The sequence below is a fragment of the Trachurus trachurus genome (assembly GCF_905171665.1).
Source record: "Trachurus trachurus genome assembly, chromosome: 1".
NCBI classification, from domain to species: domain Eukaryota; kingdom Metazoa; phylum Chordata; class Actinopteri; order Carangiformes; family Carangidae; genus Trachurus; species Trachurus trachurus.
The window spans coordinates 17,594,996-17,613,823 of NC_139891.1; the positions used below are offsets into that span (position 1 = coordinate 17,594,996).

The 18,828-nt window shown below is 40.0% G+C and overlaps 1 protein-coding gene across 1 annotated transcript; it reads left to right on the forward strand.

The window, feature by feature from the left end:
* Positions 1-774: 774 nt before the first annotated feature.
* On the forward strand, positions 775-18,004 carry cabp4 (calcium binding protein 4; the record flags this gene model as incomplete). Its single annotated transcript, XM_083972810.1, has 8 exons — positions 775-830; positions 1,296-1,400; positions 1,779-1,911; positions 7,977-8,007; positions 8,381-8,524; positions 14,257-14,366; positions 15,604-15,751; positions 17,976-18,004. 8 exons carry the CDS (start codon positions 775-777, stop codon positions 18,002-18,004), a joined length of 756 nt encoding a protein of 251 aa, XP_083828936.1.
* Between the last annotated feature and the right edge of the window lie 824 nt (positions 18,005-18,828).

An 18,828-nucleotide genomic window follows, 5' to 3' on the forward strand; every position in this document is an offset into this window, starting at 1 on the left:
AAACAGACAGCCATAAATCTCTCCTTCTCCTCCCCCTGCTCCTCCTCTGCAAGTCCAACACATGTGATTGTCTTTCACTCCCTTTTTCTTAATCTTTCTCTTCTCCATCTTCTTCCATCTCACAGTCCTGTGTTTCTATTTTTTGGACTCACTGTGCCCAGCTCATGTTCCATTCATCTTGGCTGAATTGAGCTTTCCTCCCACTCGTTTGCTTTGTGTATCATTTAGATTTTATTGTTTGGGTGTGTGTCCTCTTACAAATTAATCTGTCTCTCATCTGGGAAGTGATTTCTCCTCCCCCAAGATGTACCAGTCATGCTTTATCAAAGTCGAAGTCCATATTTGTTTTTTGTTTTTTTTTGTTCTTTAGCACATTGTGAGAACTGTGAACATAATTTTGGATTATGTAAAGGACGTCAGTCATTTTTTGGTTTGGCTAAAATCCCACACTACCCAGCACAAAATGACAGAGGTAAAGTTAGAAACTAAAGCCAGATACAGTTAGTATGACTGAACTCAAAAATGAAAGTTATTCCTGCTGCGTGTCTGCTGGGTCATTCATAGGCAATTGTTTTGTCTGCCATAACAAATTTACAAGGTGATAATACATAAGTGTTGTGTATAGCGTTTTCCAAATGGCCAACAATGTTGAACATTATGGTTCTTTCTGCCCATAATCCATATGTGGCTTTTTGGAAGGACACTCTCTCTTTGCTTGTCTGTTTTTCATCTCTTTTTATGTGCTCACATTCCTCTCCATCTCTTCCAAACAGGATGTCATTGAAAAGTTCAAAGAGTGGCTCAGACAGTAGACCATCATCTGCTGCCAGGTCAGTGACAGCATGCAGCAACCATGGTGAAGAAAAATGTGTAGTACATTGATGAATAAATTCATACATTGTAACAAAAAGCTTGGTCAGGGGTTGGTGAAGTTGTGTAAACTCACAATGTCGGACTGCTACATAATCAGTAGATCCATCTCTACATTTTTCTTGTACAATAGCAAGAGATGAGAAAGACAAACTTCCTAGATACAGTATTGTCTACCAGCTTTGGGAAGTTGTTTTTGTAGTAGTCTTTGAGAAATATAACCTTTAGATAACAAACAATCTTAATCCTATTGCTATCAGCTGTCTATCAATGCAAATCTCCTCCACAGGATGCTCTATCTAAATGGCAATCCACAGAGTTCAGTTGATTTAGGCTATATTATTGGTTATAACAAAAAAAAAGTATTCATTTCACTTGCATGACATTTAATGCACTAAACTGAATACTCTGTCTTTCTCTCCTAGCATGTCTCCACGAGGAGGGAGGGGTCCGTCAGCTGGAAGATCATCGCCTGCTGCTGGGAGATTCAAAAACAAGGCACTTCAGCTGAGCCTCTCCAAGAAATTCTGGTTATTATCATTCTCTGTTTCTAATCAACATTGACTAGAATGAGGGGAGTGGGTTGTACTATAGCGCTGTGTATCCAATTACTGTCATCGATTAGTAGACCTTAGTAGCCTTTAGAATTTCAAAATTGTCCTTAAAATAAAAAAAGGCTGACTGATGTAACCTCTGATGTCAGCTAATTGGTCTGTTGACGTTTTCTTTTTAATCATTTCACTCAGGCTAAGCAATTACTTTAGAGGAAGCTTGACAGAGTACCTTTCTAAGAATATCACCCAAAAGGCACTTAAGTGTGTTTGTTAAAGTAAATTAGGAGGGGAAATTATAGACCTTGCGTTGATGATGACTGTTCTCAACACTTCACGCAAATGCACACTTCACAGCTCAAAGTCACAGTCCCCCAAAGGGAAGGGCCCTGATGAAGACGAGACTCGTCGGCGCGGTAGAAGGAGCCTCAGCAACAGTTCAGCAGTGGCAGCTGCCTACATCTCTTTCCTCAATAAACTCTTTGGACAGGTCAGTTCATATACTCATTGTTTGCACCAAAAGAGGACAGAGTTGCAGTTTCAAACTTTTGGTTTCATAAAAATCTAGTTGGAGTATGGTTTCACTGCATCCACTATCATCTTGCAATGAGGGAAAATCTCTCTGGCTTGTTTGCATTTCTTTAAACCAATCATCACCATCTCAAAGCAGCAGTGAACCCAGTATGCAGCTACTGTACGGTCCCACTGCAAAACGTTATTTGGTGGAACACTTGCCCAAGCTTTTTGTAGTTGGTTGACTGCATTCATTGTATCTGGGATAAACAAGTCCATGTAAATCTTTTCTTTGCCACGTGTATCCTATAGCATTGCCCTGAGAGCAACTCAAACATGGAGCCGGTGTGTTTTATCATTGAAGATTGTTAGAATCTCCTGTGTGCACAGCTGTGCTGTAGAGGCACGGCTGTTGTTGGCCGCGTACCACAGTTTCCTGCATGTCTTAATCATGGTCAGCATGTTTTTATGTCCTACAGTCAATGCCCAGACAAGACAGAATCAAAAACAAGGATACTCTCAGTCAGGCTGGCACTACTTTTTTCCAAAACATCACATGAAATTACATATAAAGTCAACTTTGTCTCTGTGGCATGTCTCCGTATTCCCTGATTTCGCAAAATTAAAATGGTTGACAGCTTCCACTGTTCGGTCATATTATCAGTTGTGAGTATGGATCTGCTTGGTTTGCTTTATTTTTCCAACATTAATCAACAATGAACTGGGTCTACATAATAGTCTTGTCTTGGAAACCTGAGTAAAATACTCGAAGATCATGATCTTTATAAAGAGCAATGACATCAACACATGCAATACAAGCTTAAAATTGCAGTTGTGCAGCAATATTGGAGATTAAACAGCCCTATGTGACCCCGTGTGTTAAAAAACAAACACATCAGCGTGTCTTTAATAGGCTGTTGGTGGGCAGTCAGCTCAAAAACCCTTGACCCGGTGCAAGACCTGCCCTACATCCAGAGGCTGTTGCAGGAGTCGCTTACATGAATTTGCTATGTTAAAAGCTGGGTTAAATCAACAATAAAATCTGTCTATTATTTTTTTTAAATTCTTCATTTCACATTTAATCAGGTCTTTGTTTGTCAATCAAAAAATAAAGGCAAGAGCTAGTTATGTGATTGGCTGTCAGATCCACAAGACCAAAGCAACAGCTTGATAGAAACTGATAAAACACTGCTAAATGGTTGCTATTGTGATTGTGAAAAGAAAGATACTGAAATGATGTTTCATAAGGAATTAGTTTTTTTTTTTAAATTATCTTATTCCACAATTTCATGGTCAATTAATACATTTGCTCAGGTTAGAGATGTGCAAACACACAGGTTGGTAAAATAGAGGTTTGTAGACTTAAGGTAAACAGAATTGAGTTGGAAAATAGATCCGTTTGTTCAACAGATTTTAAGTGGTAACTATTGATTGGAAATATAAACAATGATTGTAGCTGTGGCGCCTGAATAAGCAGTGAACCATGAGAATCTAAAAATGAATGCACTGTCTGTAAACCAGTAATTGCTGATGTCAAAGGCAACAGGAAGTCAATAACATCATCCACCTCTTTCCATTCAAGATGAAGCCCTCTGATCAGGACTGCAGGCTGTTACCTCATCCTCTAAATCTGAAAAGACATCCTTTTAAGGAAGTCACTCCCATAATTCCACTTGACAAACGATTTACTGCCCGGACACTGGGCTGCCGTCCACTGATGCACTGTGTGGCTGAAGTTAAGTATTGGCTCTGTTCATGCCTGATACCATGATCCCAGATTCCTGTAGGACCTCAGAGTATTTGGGAACATGACAACTGGACATTAGCCAATAAATGATCCATCTCCGTGTCACCTTCCATGTCCCTGTTAAAACCATTAGCTGATTTATGTATCTCATACCACAACAGTATAGGTTTAATATAGGCTACTATAAAATAATCTAAATGACAACTCAACTACGCAATTTCAAGGGCTTCTTCTATTTTCTGAAATTAAAACTTCCCATGTGGATGATCACATTCTTATTTCTTGCATAATAAATTATACATTTCAATCAATAATACCTAAAATCTAAGAAGAACAATATTAAACATTTCCAGTCAGCTGAAAAACATACAGCTGATGAATGGGCCAGTGTTGCATGAGTGAATTAGTTTGATGTGCTCCATTATGGCACACCAAAGCCCCGGAAAACATGCTCTATTACTACAGGAAAAGTATCTTTTACCTTGGCTACAAAGTAAATTCATAATCTAGTTTCTAGATTTTACAGAGTTGGCTCCTGGAATATCTATTGTATCTATAGTATATTGCTCATATGCATAGGATATTATTACTAATACTAATTTAATCTGTGATCTCATTGGTTAAATCAGATGCCATTTGTTTTAGTGTTAATTGTGTAAGTTACGTTTAGAGTGGTCCTTGTATCATATTATTGCTAATGTCATTACTATTGTTATTCACTATTACTATTATCACTATTGTGCTGAGACCCTGGTACAAAGCAGAGCCAAAGGGTTTTCCATAAATGCCTTCATCAGAGGGATTTACTGTAAAAGATAACAAAAAGAAATCTGTGCCAAAGGCTGTTGCGCGTCCATGAACCTTTTAATGATGTTTCATAACTAGATTTCTTAATACCTAGTGGGACCGTTTCATTGTTTTAAAGCAATTTATGGAAAATGAAAACCATTTCGCAATGACCTTGGGCTACTGTGGACTGCTTCTCTGTATCCCTCCGTGAGTTACTACCTCACCTGCCATGACTGATCTGCCTTGTTTTACTGTGACAGTCCTTGGTTTGAATTTAGTAACCAGGGAGAGAGCTCTGCATTGTTTTCACAGGAAAGGGGACACACCGTTTTGGTTTCTTCCCCAACACTTGCACAGGGAGACCATCCACCCTGCAGCATTCCTAATCCCTGCCTTAACACACAAGTATTAATAACCCCCTCAGCAAGGTTCACTGTCAACACTCATTATATCCAACAGGAACTGAGAGAGACAAATAGCTAAAGAAGGACAACTGATGCATTTACATGTCAGACAGAGCCACAGAGGATGCTTGGCAAAATAAACTGCCCCTATCAGTGATTACTTTCTATGTGTATGCAACACTGTAACTATACGGTGACATGAAGTGCCCTTACAGTCTAAGGACCATATGCGTTAATGTGAAGTAACCACATGCTTGTGTTCATGCGTCATGCTTACAAAGCTGTAGACTGCTCAATGGGCCATGTGAAGGCAGGCAGAATGAAATTAACTGTTAATGGGCTCGTTCTGACAAATGAATTGAGAGCATGCATGGCATGCCGTCTAATCCTTTTTGGATGAAAAAAAAAATCCAATTAATGTGTTGACCTTGCTATCTAAATATGCCCTTGTAGGATGACGGATCCTGTGCAGGGTAAACAGTGGTGCTGCACTCTGGGCAACAGTCTTGCTCTTCATGCAGAGGCATAAAAAAACACATCACATGATTTTAAGGGCTTATATGAATCATGACTTGAGTGTTTAATAACAGTAAGAAAACTTTTGATGCAATTTCTTCTTCATTGCATTTGTGTATAGACTGTGCTGGCAATATTGTACAGCGAATAATGATTTGAACGCCTGCCATGCGGCGCAGCTTCCAAATAAACCACGGTGCCTCTTCTTTCCTGCAGCTATACTGCACTTGAACAGGATGACCTTGCATGATTTATGTATTAGCCACCCTGAGTGCCAACATGTATTAGGATGTATTAGGAGGAAAATATTGCAGTTCTCTTTGCATTTCAGTTTCACTGCTGCTCTGATTTCCCTTTTTATCTCTCATTTTTTCAGCAGTAAAAAGAACTGAAGGTTGGAAATTCATTGTGTTTAATAAAAGTAACAATTAAGTAATGGAAATGGACACCTGATTAAAAGTGCAGTCCTACATAAAAATGTAAAAGCACAAAAGTAAGCCAGGCATTAAATAGACTTTAAGATCAAAGGAAAAACACTATTCTTTCAGAATCTGAAGTGGATGCAGTCAAACTATCTGAACAGCAAAGGCTGTCCATCTCCTCTACTTGCTTGTGTTCCGCGCTTGGGTGCTCTGTTGTAAGTTTTTCTGTTTCATATTTTTATTGATGTGTATACAAGAATAAGGGCGCATTGGTGTCAGCTTTAACAAGTTTGTATACACCCTTAAATTTAGATTTGCACATTTTGCAACGATTACAAAAAATAAAACCAAATAGACAATAGGTCTACAATGAAAAAAATATTTAGACATGATAGATAAATAATAGTAAAAGAAAGAGAAAAAAAGGTGTGTGTGTGTGTGTGGGGGGGGGGGGGGGGGGGGGGGGTACATTGTTGCATAAACGGTTGCAAGAATTTGTTCAAGTTCACTTGAGCTACTGAAAGCTATTACTTCCAATTCTTACAGAATATTGGGTATACTCTACTGGAAAACCAAAAATGCCAATGTGTGGTGAAGTGTGAATAATCTTTGAGAAAACCTTAGACATGGTGTTGAAGTAAATTTGCCAAAAGTTCGTCAGAGCTGGACAAGAGAAAAACATATCTCTGTTGTAAGTTTTTAATAAAAAGCCACAAAGCCGTAATTCCACTGAAATACAGCGGAAGAAAGGAAACGTCTAACATATCAGAAATATGCCAATATGAAATAGATGCAATTTGTTTCTTTCAGCTAAGCAGATCTTCTACTCAGTTTCAATACTTTCCTTACTGGATGACAGTGAGGAAAAATAAGCCCATAGCAAAGTTGTCCACATTTGTGCGAGCAATAGTCAGAGCTTTCAAATGCTTGTATGTCATTCTTGTTTCTTTGAACTTATAGATATCCTCGGGCTTATGCCATCTTTATGATGAGTGATATTTCCATATGCAAGGCTCAGTTGCTCTACGCCAAGACAACAGAGTTTCCATGTCTCTTGTTTTCCCTGTGGATGTGATAATGTTTCTGTGCAGAACGGCACATCGTTACTAAGCCTTGGAGTTGGGATGCTGCAGGCACAACCACAATTTAAATGAATCAAACAGCAGGCAGCTTGCTAAAGATACATTGTCATATTGCTTTTAAAGGACAATTCATTTCAGGATTGTATTTCAATATTGACTGCTCTACATATGCAAATTTAAGTCAGTACAAGTTTACAGATATGCTAATTAGAATATAGTTTCAAGGCAGACAAACCACATGATGGATTAATGTGAATCTCTCAGACCTCTAATCTAGTCCTTTTAATAGGCTACTGAGTGCTTTTCTTGCCCGAGGATGCACTTACAGTTCAGAGCAACAGATGGCCAAATTACAGTGTGTTTTTATCAAAATTGTCAGTTGCAACCAATGGAATACATTATCGTATAACTTCTTTGAGCCCTCAGCACACCTAAGTCTGACTGCCATCCATTATGCTAAACAGCAATGTGGAGACTTTGTTCCTAGCTTCTAGCGCTGCCTCAACTTCCCTGAAAATGCATGAAAAGATGAGGGAAAGAGAGACACAGAGAGCAACAGAGATCACCCTGAGCAAATGTCAAAATAAGGCAGAGAATTCTGAATGTTCCACACACAAGGCTATATATGCAAATTACATGTCTTGTGTCTGTGCAGGCAAGCGTATATGTGCATGTATCTGTGTGTTAGTTTTTGCAACACTGCAAGGTTTGTGAAACTCACCATCACATGGCCGTGCATGGGTATGTGTGTGCATGCACATACGGAATGAGCTTATGCAGCATCTCCCTTGGGATTCTGCAGATGTAGTGTGTGTGTGTGTGTGTGTGGTATTGTGTCATTTTGCAAATTAGAAAAGACATGTCGCTGGGTGAAATCCCATTAGAATTTACTGTCAGCATGTACCAGTGTTGACATGATATGCATGTTATTCTAATTTGCTAGTCAAAACCAGATTATCACTGGGGTATTTCTCAAGAGAATTTTCTGTTTTAAAACCCACCCTGATTTTACATCCCATCCTCCAATGATGTCTTGTGTTTACTCCCAATGTCTTTCTTTTCTTTTCTTCTGTGCACTGCAGGAGAGGGAGCTGATGCCTGAGGAGTTAGATGGTAAGATGTTGCATGTGTAATTACGATGCAAACATGATAAATGACTAGTAAATTCCAGAGCTTCGTCAATGGCATCGATATTTCCTCTTGTTACGTAAACTGGCACCTAGATTGAATGTTTCTCTCTTTTCGCTGTGAAACGCTCTTTACCAATTACTCAGAGCTACAAAAATCAATTAAAAACAACATAACTCACTGTTCTTAAGAGCTGGCTGTACTTCTGTCTGCTGAAGTTAGCAACTTACTGATAAGTTTACTTTGCTGAGAGCGCAACTATTCAGTGTCTACGCGCAATGTGTTTCACTCTTGGGAAAAAAATATTTTACCCTATTTAATGGTTTGTTGCAACTGCTGTGATTTGTGTGTTTGTCAGAGCTGCAGGTGGCCTTTAAGGAATTTGACTATGATGCGGATGGCTTCATCCATTACAAAGACATCGCAGACTGCATGAGGACTATGGGCTACATGCCTACAGAGATGGAGCTCATCGAGATCATCCAGCAAATCAAAATGAAATGTGTGTATTTATCTGTCTGGTGGCATGTGTGTGCATGGTTTTCATTTCTACTTCAGTGGTTAAAGCATGAGAGCATGACTGATGAGTCTTTCTGAAGAGAGCAGGAGTGAATGTGTGAGTAATGTGTCTGTCTGTGTTGCACAAACACCTGTGCTGGTATTTGTGCATGTTCCTTCCTAAGAGTCAGCGAGGAACTGATGTTTGTCTTTGAAGTTGGGGACATTAGAGACGATTTAGCAGACTGATTAATGGGCCTCACACTGCAGGTGCAGGGGTCTATGAGTGTGAGTCTGCATGTAGAGGTGTGAATTTGGTGAGACCTAACTTTCCTCTCCTCTTAATGAGTTTGTTTATTTTTGCCTTCTTTTTGAACGATCAAGTATAGATCTACTGTTTAGTGTTTTTCTGGATTTCTGCCACGAGGCTGTGTCTGCAACTCCTACATGGTGTCAGTGCAAAGGTCTGCAAATCTAAACAAACAGAAGTTTCTGCCAAACTTTACATAAATCTCATGGGGCAAAGACACGTGGAGCACGCTCAGAGTGTGATGTTTTGTAATATATCCTGATTCATAATATTTATTGACGATGGCTATATATGTACTCAGTAGGTACAGTATATTGGTTCATTCAGTAATCACTAGGTTGGATAGCTCCTAGCGACAGGTTGACGTGTCCTTGGGCAAGACACTGAACCCCAAATCGCTTGCGATGGTCTGGATGGTACTTCACATGCCTCACTGTCACTGGTATGCGTGAGTGGGTCAATCATAGTTAAATTGTAAAGCACTAATGTTATCTAATGTCAGTAAAATTTACACAGATAGTGTAGAGCTAACCGGGGGTCTCCTAACTTACACACAAGTCTTCCTGCACCTTAGCTCATTGAACAGGCAACCAAACAAACATTTAAACTGCATAAATATGTGCAAACATCACTTTGGTCCGTTTCAGTCAGTATACGTATGTATATATTTGAAGTTCTCTGCCATTGCTATCTTGGCACTGCATGAGTCTGCCTGGCAAACAAGTGCTCAATCTCCTATTACTCAAGGCAACACAACCTCAATTATGCTAAATTTAAATTAAGCCTTATTAATATTTATTTATTTGAAATTTACCCCAAAATTTTCTATGAAGGGGCAAATCAGCCATTAAGACTGAAACCATTTTCTGTGCACAGTACATCTTTGCTGTACTGTTCAACATTTTTTACATGGCAGTCTATGGGGATTGACTCCATGATGGAGCCAGCCTCATTTCTCAAACCTGGTGCCTCTTAGTTGAGATGTTACTCAACATCGACACAATTTATGCATGTTTGTTAACTACCGGCTCTGTAAAAAAATACTGAACTAAATCAGTTTACACATACAGTACAAGTGCATGCTAGCATTGAGCCCCTAGGATAATAACACTGATAATGAGAAAAATATTGGATGGGTCCACAGTGCAATTGTTTGGCCCAAAACAGTTACATCACACTAGGTACAGTAAGTCAGTGTTTATCAGCTGTGATCCACAAGGTCAGGGTGCAGCTGGTTTCTCTCTTAGCAGCTTGTTAATTAGATTCACTTGGTGTCCCATGTGTAAATAATCTCCTGATTAGATGGTTCGAATGACAACAGCAACAAATGTTGAAAACCAGGCCCACACATCAAAATCTGACACAATGTTTCACACAGATTTATGAAGCACAAGTAAGCGTTAAAGCCTACAGAGGTGTATTTTAAACTCTTTTCAAGATGCTAAGAATCCCAAAAGTAACAACTGCATCATCCTGAATCTCACTGTACAAAAAGTAACTCATACCATTCTGACTTTACCAGAAATTATACGTTTCATACACTATAACTTAGTTGAACAAAACAAACTAAAAACAGACACTCAGTATGTGATGCTTCAAACAGGCTTTGGTGACTGCGACAATTCATGGTTGATGCTAGTTTCATATACTGTATATATGTATAGGAATTATCCATCTGTTCATTGATGGTTTAATTTGAGGTATCACGTATTCCAAGTTTATTATGAAATTCCATCTTCCTTCTATTGCACTTTCAATTAAAAAAATAATAATAATCTCCTAGGACCTCAGGGAGAATTTCTCTACACTGTGATTATACACTGACCCACTTAAGGCACAGAAAGTCTTAAAGGCGGTGGCAAGAACCCTCCAGACTGTTGTTCCACAAGGGTAAAGCCAGTTAGCCAAAAAATATACCTTACCTTGAGGCCAGTATGGAAATCCTTAGAATGAATTTGCCGGGAGTGGTCCTTTATTGCAGAGTCCTAGCCCTGACGTAGACTGGTAGATGACAGTCTGAGACATTAGCTTAACGATTCAGCGCCATTAAAAGTGTTTTCCGTACAGACCCACTTCTGATTCTTATTCTCGACAGTGCTGAGACTGAGAGCACTGATTAAATTTTTGAACCACAAAATGACCACATGGCTTTATTGAGTCGTGTTTCACATCCACCAAGGCCCAGATAATGAAAACAGACCCAGCCTACTGGTCTACACTATCAAATAAGCCTGTCTTTTGTCAGACAAATAACATAAGCCTTCCCAATTGTATCAGTCTGTTTTGATAATTACCATAGCGATCAAACAAAACAAAAGTTGTTCAAACTGGGTTGAAGGTAGCGTGATGAGCACAGCTCCACTCACTGAGCACATCACAAACTTTTCACAGACAAGCATGACGTCAACAAGGCTGGCACTGCTACCAACTTTACCTACTTCTCCTGGTTTTGACAAAATATTTTAGGGAGGGACATATTGTATGTTATTATATTTATTTATTACTATGTATTATTTATTTGACACCTACAGTATCGTTTAGTGCAGTGCAGTATCAAAGACAGATGGTGTACATAAATTGCTTACACTTTGAGCTGTGCTACAGGTGTTCTAAGGACAGAGAGATTTGTTTTATTGGCCAAAAAGAGAGCTATCGCTCCAAACCCCTTATGACAGGGTGAGTTGGCACCAGCATGAGCTTTGACCATAGGAACAGCCAGATTTCTGTGTAGTGTAGTAGTTGGAGGAAAGGCATGATGTGGAAAGAGGCCGATGGAGCTGCCTGGCCCTGAATAGTGTGTAAATGTGGGAGATAAAACTAGCTCCAAAAGCGAAGCCCAAAGGCGCTGCTGTATCACAGGAAAAGCATGGAACAAACTATCCACCTGTGATAGTCTGTCTGGCGACCAATTGAGCTCCATAGGGTCTCCTCAGCTAAATCATTGTGGAAAACCATGATGTACTTGCACACTCTGGATCACTGAAACATAATTTCTTCTGCAAAGAGGCCAGGTATAAGGAAAACGTAGAAGAGTGTCTTGCTGACCTATTCCAGTATGCTTTTAGGTGAGCCTCAGTATGTTAGATTTGTTGAAGGGAGACAAAGCGTGCGCTGCTTCCCATTTTCTGTGGGATCTTTATGAAATGAGAATAATAACCCTCAACAATGGCTTGTTCAACTAAGCAGTCTCTCCCTGTGATGACATTACTGTCTCCATATTCCTACAACTGCTCATGGAAAACAAACCTTGCCACTTTGAGTAACACTCAAGAGAGAAGAGCCTTTTGCTCAACATTGCCAATGGGAAAGCAGAGCCAAAGGGGCCAAGGCAGAGTATGTCAGTAAGAACATGAAGCTCTTAACCTAAACCATATCATGAGGAGAGACTGCCACAGACAGACACTGAAGGTTCAGTGGTGTGGGGGACCGCCACTGTTATCCTTCTCTTAGACAAGAGGCCAGATTTGGTTGTGACTGTGAGACAGAGGACAGTGGCTCTCCAGCTGACACAAAATGCACACAAAACATGTGTGAAGGGAGGATGGATGTTAATGGCTGCAAAATGCTCAGAAAAGAAAACCAAACTGGGTGTTCTGAAGCTGCTTGTTCATTTCCTCCAGACAGACATATGTTCCCCGTGTCCCATCATTTCTGGCTCAGGAGGAGGGTCAGACCATGTGTAGGCTGGACACTAGCTCTTGGCACCGGTGTGGTGAGAAACAAGCTGTGTGGTTTCTGCAGGAGGTGGTGGACACCAGGCGGGATGTTACTGTAAAGCAATAGAGTGGGGCTTCATGATTCGTGACCCTGATGCTGGACTGTGTCACCATGTGGCCATCAAGAAAGCCAGAATCATTGCCGTGGCCATTTCTAGTCTCCTCAGCACAGAGAGGAAAGCCCTAAACTGAGATGCGAAGGAGAGAGACAAGGAGGACAATACAATGTTGATTGCCATCCATCATTATCATCATCTTCTTGCTCCCGAAGTGCCACAAAGTCATCTACTCCGATGTTTCTCTGCTACTGGCAAGTGTGCACAATGCTGTGCACGTGGCCTTGAGAGTTAGGGCTTGTAGCCAAGGGTTTGATGCAGTGGTCGAAGTCCATGATGTCACCAGCATGGCAGCAGGGGCAAAGACAGGCGCCACTGGTCAAAAATTGGGTTGACGTAACTCACACACTGAATAAATAGGGGAGCAAGGGTCAGGTCATACAGGTGATATACACTACTCACAAAAAATTAGGGATATCTGGCTTTCAGGTGAAATTTACAGTATGGAAAATGTGAAAAGTTCACACTACAGTGATATTATATCATGAACGTAGAGCATTTCAGTAGAAGCATGCACTGGTTATTTCCTCATCTCAAACAATTTATTGAAACAAAAGCCAGCAACAGTGGTGGTTACAGTACACCACAACAAAAAGATTCTCAATAACTTGTCATGTGCCCTTGAGCTTCAATTACAGCTTGACAACGACGTCTCATGCTGTTCACAGGTGGACTTCTTGTCTGCTGAGACATCCCACTCTTCTTGAAGGGCAACCAAAGGTCATTCAGGTTCTGGGTTACAGAGTTACCAGCCTCTACACGGCTGATTGATTGAACAGTTGATCAATTGTTAGGTGTCGTCTTGGTCTCATGATGTCAAAATGTGGACAGCTTGATGAGGATGAGTGTTTAAACCAATTGGATCAAAAACCTGTTGTGAATTTTGCCGTTAAGTTTCTTGTCAGAGAACAGCAACTCGTGCAAAAAGTATTGAAACATTGAACAGTTGGACATGTGCATTCAAAAGTTTAGAGAAGGTCACATTAAGTTCACCTGTAAAGGTTAGAATGCATTTTAGCTTCACCCTGAAATTTCACCTGAAAGCCGAATATCCCTAACTTTTTGTGAGTAGTGTATATAGCAGATACGTGAGAAACAAACCCTACAGCAACAGCTCTCAAAAGGGAGAAGCCTATTCACAGTAACATTAGAATTTATTTGGCTTCACATTTGTCTACCTAATAATAATATAGCTTTTTACAGCTTCCTGTTGTTGTCGAAAACAGCCCAATGACAATGGTGACAATGAATCAAAACAGCCAGCCAAACAATGAGGTGGAAATTGCCCAAAGCTGTGCAAGACAAGGGGGGCCCCAGATCCTCTGTAGGTTCATCACTTCGAATGACAATTGTCACACAGTCAGCCAGGTTATGAATAGGATTTAAATACTTCTGCCACCATTGTCACTTAGTAGGTAATTATACATGCTATATTTGCCAGTACCCCTGACACCTTAATGCTTAATGCATGAATCCATATGTGTAGCACAGCAACACAACACTCCAGGAGGCAGAGAAGTTATTGTTTTGTAGTCAACTTGTGCATCTGCATATACTACGTATGAGCTGCATCCATTTGTGTGTCTTTTTGCAGGGGGTGGTCACGTAGACTTTGATGATTTCTGCGAGCTTATGGGGCCGAGGATGCTGGCGGAGACGGCTCATATGGTTGGGCTGAAGGAACTCCGCTGTGCCTTCAAACAGGTAAGAGGTTGCCAGTTAGAAACTCCACAGAGGTCTGAATTCAAGCAACTGTACTTTGCACAGCGGGACATGTATTTAGAGAATGCCAAGTGTGAATGGCTCTTACTTTAAATAAATGTGAAGAAAGAGTGCTGACTGAATATGAATGCGCAAAGGGGTTTAAGGGGAAAAGAAAATATTCATATTAGGTTTTTATATAGACCATCCAAAGATCCAACATTTACACTGCATTCTATTCCTCATTTGTGCTCATTCGCCATACCCACTTTTCATGGTGCCTCACTGGTCTGGAGGAAATGTTTGAGTTGCTCACTTGTGACGTCATTACAGAAGCAGGTACACAAGCAGTGATTTGATTGTTCCCGTGAGCCAAGCCCCAGTGTGCTGTAGTCTCTAACCAGGCAAAACAAATGTGGTGATGATGTTATTTATAAACGCAGCTTCACACACACCTGGGTTCAGCCATTTAACACAGCATAGCATGATAGGTTTTCAATGGTTGCTGCAAAACAACTGACAACACTGATCATGTGGTCTTATTTATTACAAAGAACATATCGGAGTGCACAGCAATTTAATGCAGTTTGTTTAACTACTTTTTTTTATTTATTTTTTATTTTTACATAACAGTCTTTAGATTAAGCTTTCATGAAAGCCTGTAGGCAAGATATCAAAAGAACCATTCACCTGCATTTAATGGTTTTAAAAGTGGACGCTTTCTCCTTCACACATGAGTCATCATCAGGTTGTGCGTGATGTTGTCAGAGGCCACAAATTTACATATTCTGATGTTTGATTCTTTGTTGAGAGTAATAAATTGCCTCTCGATTCTACCACATCTGAATAGAAACCTCTGGAAGCCTCATAGTCTATGTCCTGAATTAATGAAAATACAGGTTTAACTCATCCCCATTCAGCCTTATAGTCACTTCAAATTTAAATTTGCATGTGAGCATTAACACCTCCTGATTCACCATCTATCTAAAGACTAAACTTGTTTTCACACTTCCAGGGAAGTTTTTCCCCCCCTCTGGTTAAAATAATTATCTTGATAGCTTTCTCTCTCTCCCTCCCTCCCTTTTCCCACCATCATCATGTACTCAATGTGTCGACTCCATATTAGCCCAAAAACATGTATTGTCCTCGTGTCACCTTGTCTTCACCTCTGAACTATTTATTACTCACTACATCTTCATGTCCACAACTTGTTGTTCTCCACTAACCCTGCATGCTGTAGTTTGACTGTGATGGCGATGGGAAGATCACATCTGATGAGCTGAAAGAGGGCATGAAGACCCTCCTGGGGGAGAAGCTGAAGAAAGGCGAGCTGGAGGAGATCCTCGGTGACATTGACCTCAACAAAGATGGCAACATTGACTTTGATGGTGAGCCTTTATGGACTTATGTAAGTGAAGAAATGTATAGGGGGAATGGATGGACATCATTTCTAGAGAAAGAGATAGAGAAGACTATAAATTACGGACTAAATTCAACTAAGAATATAAATGCATATTGAGTACATTAGCTCAAAAATAGGAAGGAATTGTACGATCTGTGTTAAATCATTAAATTTGGTACACAAATTGTTTTGGTTATCTGCCACACTAAATAGATCAACACCAAAATCTGCATTACCTTGGCTTGTCATGCCATTGCATTTCCAGCTCTTGCTGTGTGCAGAACTCCTCGGTTCAGAGAAAGGGTTAACCCTAACCTAACCTACCACGCCCTCAAAGCAGAGCCTATCCTTGCAATATGAATTTTGATATCTTACCTGTGACGGCAATGTTACCAATCCCTTGTAAGAGGCCTGATGAAGCTCATTGTGCAAACATTCATTCATCAAACATTTGAATTATGACCCTAAACCTAAAACGTGCAAGTTTGTGTTATATCATTAATATCTGATACTTTTAACAAAGAATGGTAAAAGATAAAGCTGATTGGCAATACTTTTTGGAAATTTAAATCTATTCACAAGCCACCTATTGATGGATTCAGGTCATTAATCATAGGCTAGTTGGCTACATTAGATGTAACAATAATACAAATTAAAAAAAAAAAGAAAATTTGAAAAAGGCTAAATTCTGATATTGAGTTTAATTAACGAAAAATGGGTATGTCATTAAATAAATTAATATTGTAAAAAGAATAAACATAGTTATTACAAATATCATTCGTTTGCATATTTGGACGTCTGATTCTGATAGAACTGTGACTAAAAATGTTGGGAGGGACCAGTGCACATGAGGGAAGAGAGACCAAGAGGAAGGACAAAGCAGAGGGGTCAGTAAATGGCTTTAAAATGAAGGGGACAGAAGGGGATAATTAGTAAAAAAAAAAAAAAAAAAAAGAGGCAAGGAACAGGTTAGATGGGAAAGGAGAGATGGTTAAGTCAAGGTGGGTTGGTTGGAAGGGCCAATCCAATCTAATCAGTAGTGCATTAAGCCAATCAATACACAAGCCTGGACACCTGTCACGTTACACACAAAGAACACACGGCCGTTGGACAGCTCAAGGACTTTGCAGAAATTACATTACCATCTTAACTCACAAGCAAATAAACAATACAATGGAACACAACCACACACACACACACAGGCGTTGATGTGCACATGTGAAAGCTCCGTCTGCACCGCATGGATGTTAGAGATATGGGCTGCAACACACAAAGGGCTTAGAGGTGTGATCCTGTTTGTCTTGTTTCAGCAGTCCAATCAATTACAATTATTGGGAACATATGAATGAGGTGTTTCAGTCTTAGAGAGGATCAATGAGCAGGTGCTTCTCATTTTCATCAATTAGCCCCTAGGGCAGCATTTGGGCATGGCTGTGCAGAATAGCCCAGAATGCACCTGGCCAACAGGCATCCACAGAAACTGCTGTGAAAACCTTCCACTGGCAGGTCAGGCGATTGGGACAGGATTGCTGCTCCGCTTAGTTTACTTCTTCTTTTTTTTAATATAGTGGTTAGAGGAGAAGCACAAGGGGATAATGTTAATGGGTTAATCTGGAATTAAGCTTTAGTACTCAGTAAATCAATAGAATCACACCTACAGTTAGAAGTCTTTCAGAGCAAAGTGCTTCAGGAAGACAATAGGAAATGGAAGACATGATGATTGACTGGATGGATTCAGAGAAACCTGCCTCAAGCTGTCAGCCACCACGTTTCATTGACACACGCACATCAATAGTTGTCTTGATTGACAAGTGAATCCATGATAATAGATACAGCGAACTGGAACAAGTGGTAATCAAGGTGATTACTAGTTTCGGGAAGAGATAAACACAGCCTGGGAACAGGCAGTTATCACATTGGAGTTGTTAACCTTTTAAATCCACCTTTTTAATTCCAGCCCGGAAAACCAGACAAAATAAAACTGACATATTAAATGCTTCTCCCCTTGATTTTTTATATTTTATTTACTCATCAACCTATTACCTCACCAGATTTTCATTAACGTAGTTATAATGGAAACATTTTGCCATTACATCACACTGAGCTTCTACCACAACAATGAGGATGTGGCTCTATCACATGCTGTCCTTTATGATATCAGTGTCATTAGCCCTTATCAGTGGATCTGCTGTCCCTGTCTCCCTCCACAGAGTTTGTTATGATGCTTTCTGCACGATGACCTCTGATGGAAGAAGATGGAGCAAACAACACTGGATTCATGAGCTGTGTACCAACTCGTGACGGCTGTCTCGTTCCTGCTATTCTAATGCTTTCCCTGTATATTTGAAATGTCTGACTGTAAAAAAAAAAAAAAAAAGACATACACATAATGGAGTTAAAGAAGATATCTGTTTATATTTTCATAATAAAAGTTGAGGTTGAATAAGTGCTTGGGGTAAGGAGTGAGTTATGAAACACTCAACTGGGTGTAACAAGAATGCTGCACTGTTGCCTCCTTGTGGCCCGGACGTGTACAGACTTTTAAAGCCTACTAAATGAAGCTATTTTGTTTTCCAGACTGACTTTGGACTCAACATGGAAAAACAGGTTAAAGGCTCATGAGAGCACCTTCTAAAAATGCATCTTGAGTGATAGCGTTCTTCATTAATATGTTATTTTCTACCTAAATCATACCAGTTCTTTTGAGTTACAATTCTCTATTTTTCTTTATTTCTTTATTGAGCCAGACTCTGGTATTGGTATTTGGAGGAGTGAACTTCAAGCCAAGAGTAGAAGCTCTGTACTAATACTGAATAAGGCCTTTGTCTGCTCTCCAAACAACCTCAATTTCTTGTGGTCTGGATTCCTCAAGATGTTGAAAACATTCCTTTGAGATTCTGCTCCATGTTGACATGATATCATCACACATTTGTTTTTGCAGATTTGTCATACATGTTGCCAATCACCCGTTCTGTCACATCCTCAAGGTGTCCTACTGGATTTGGCCCTGGTGACTGTGGAGCCCTATACTCTGAACATATCATTGTGTGAATGAAATCAGTT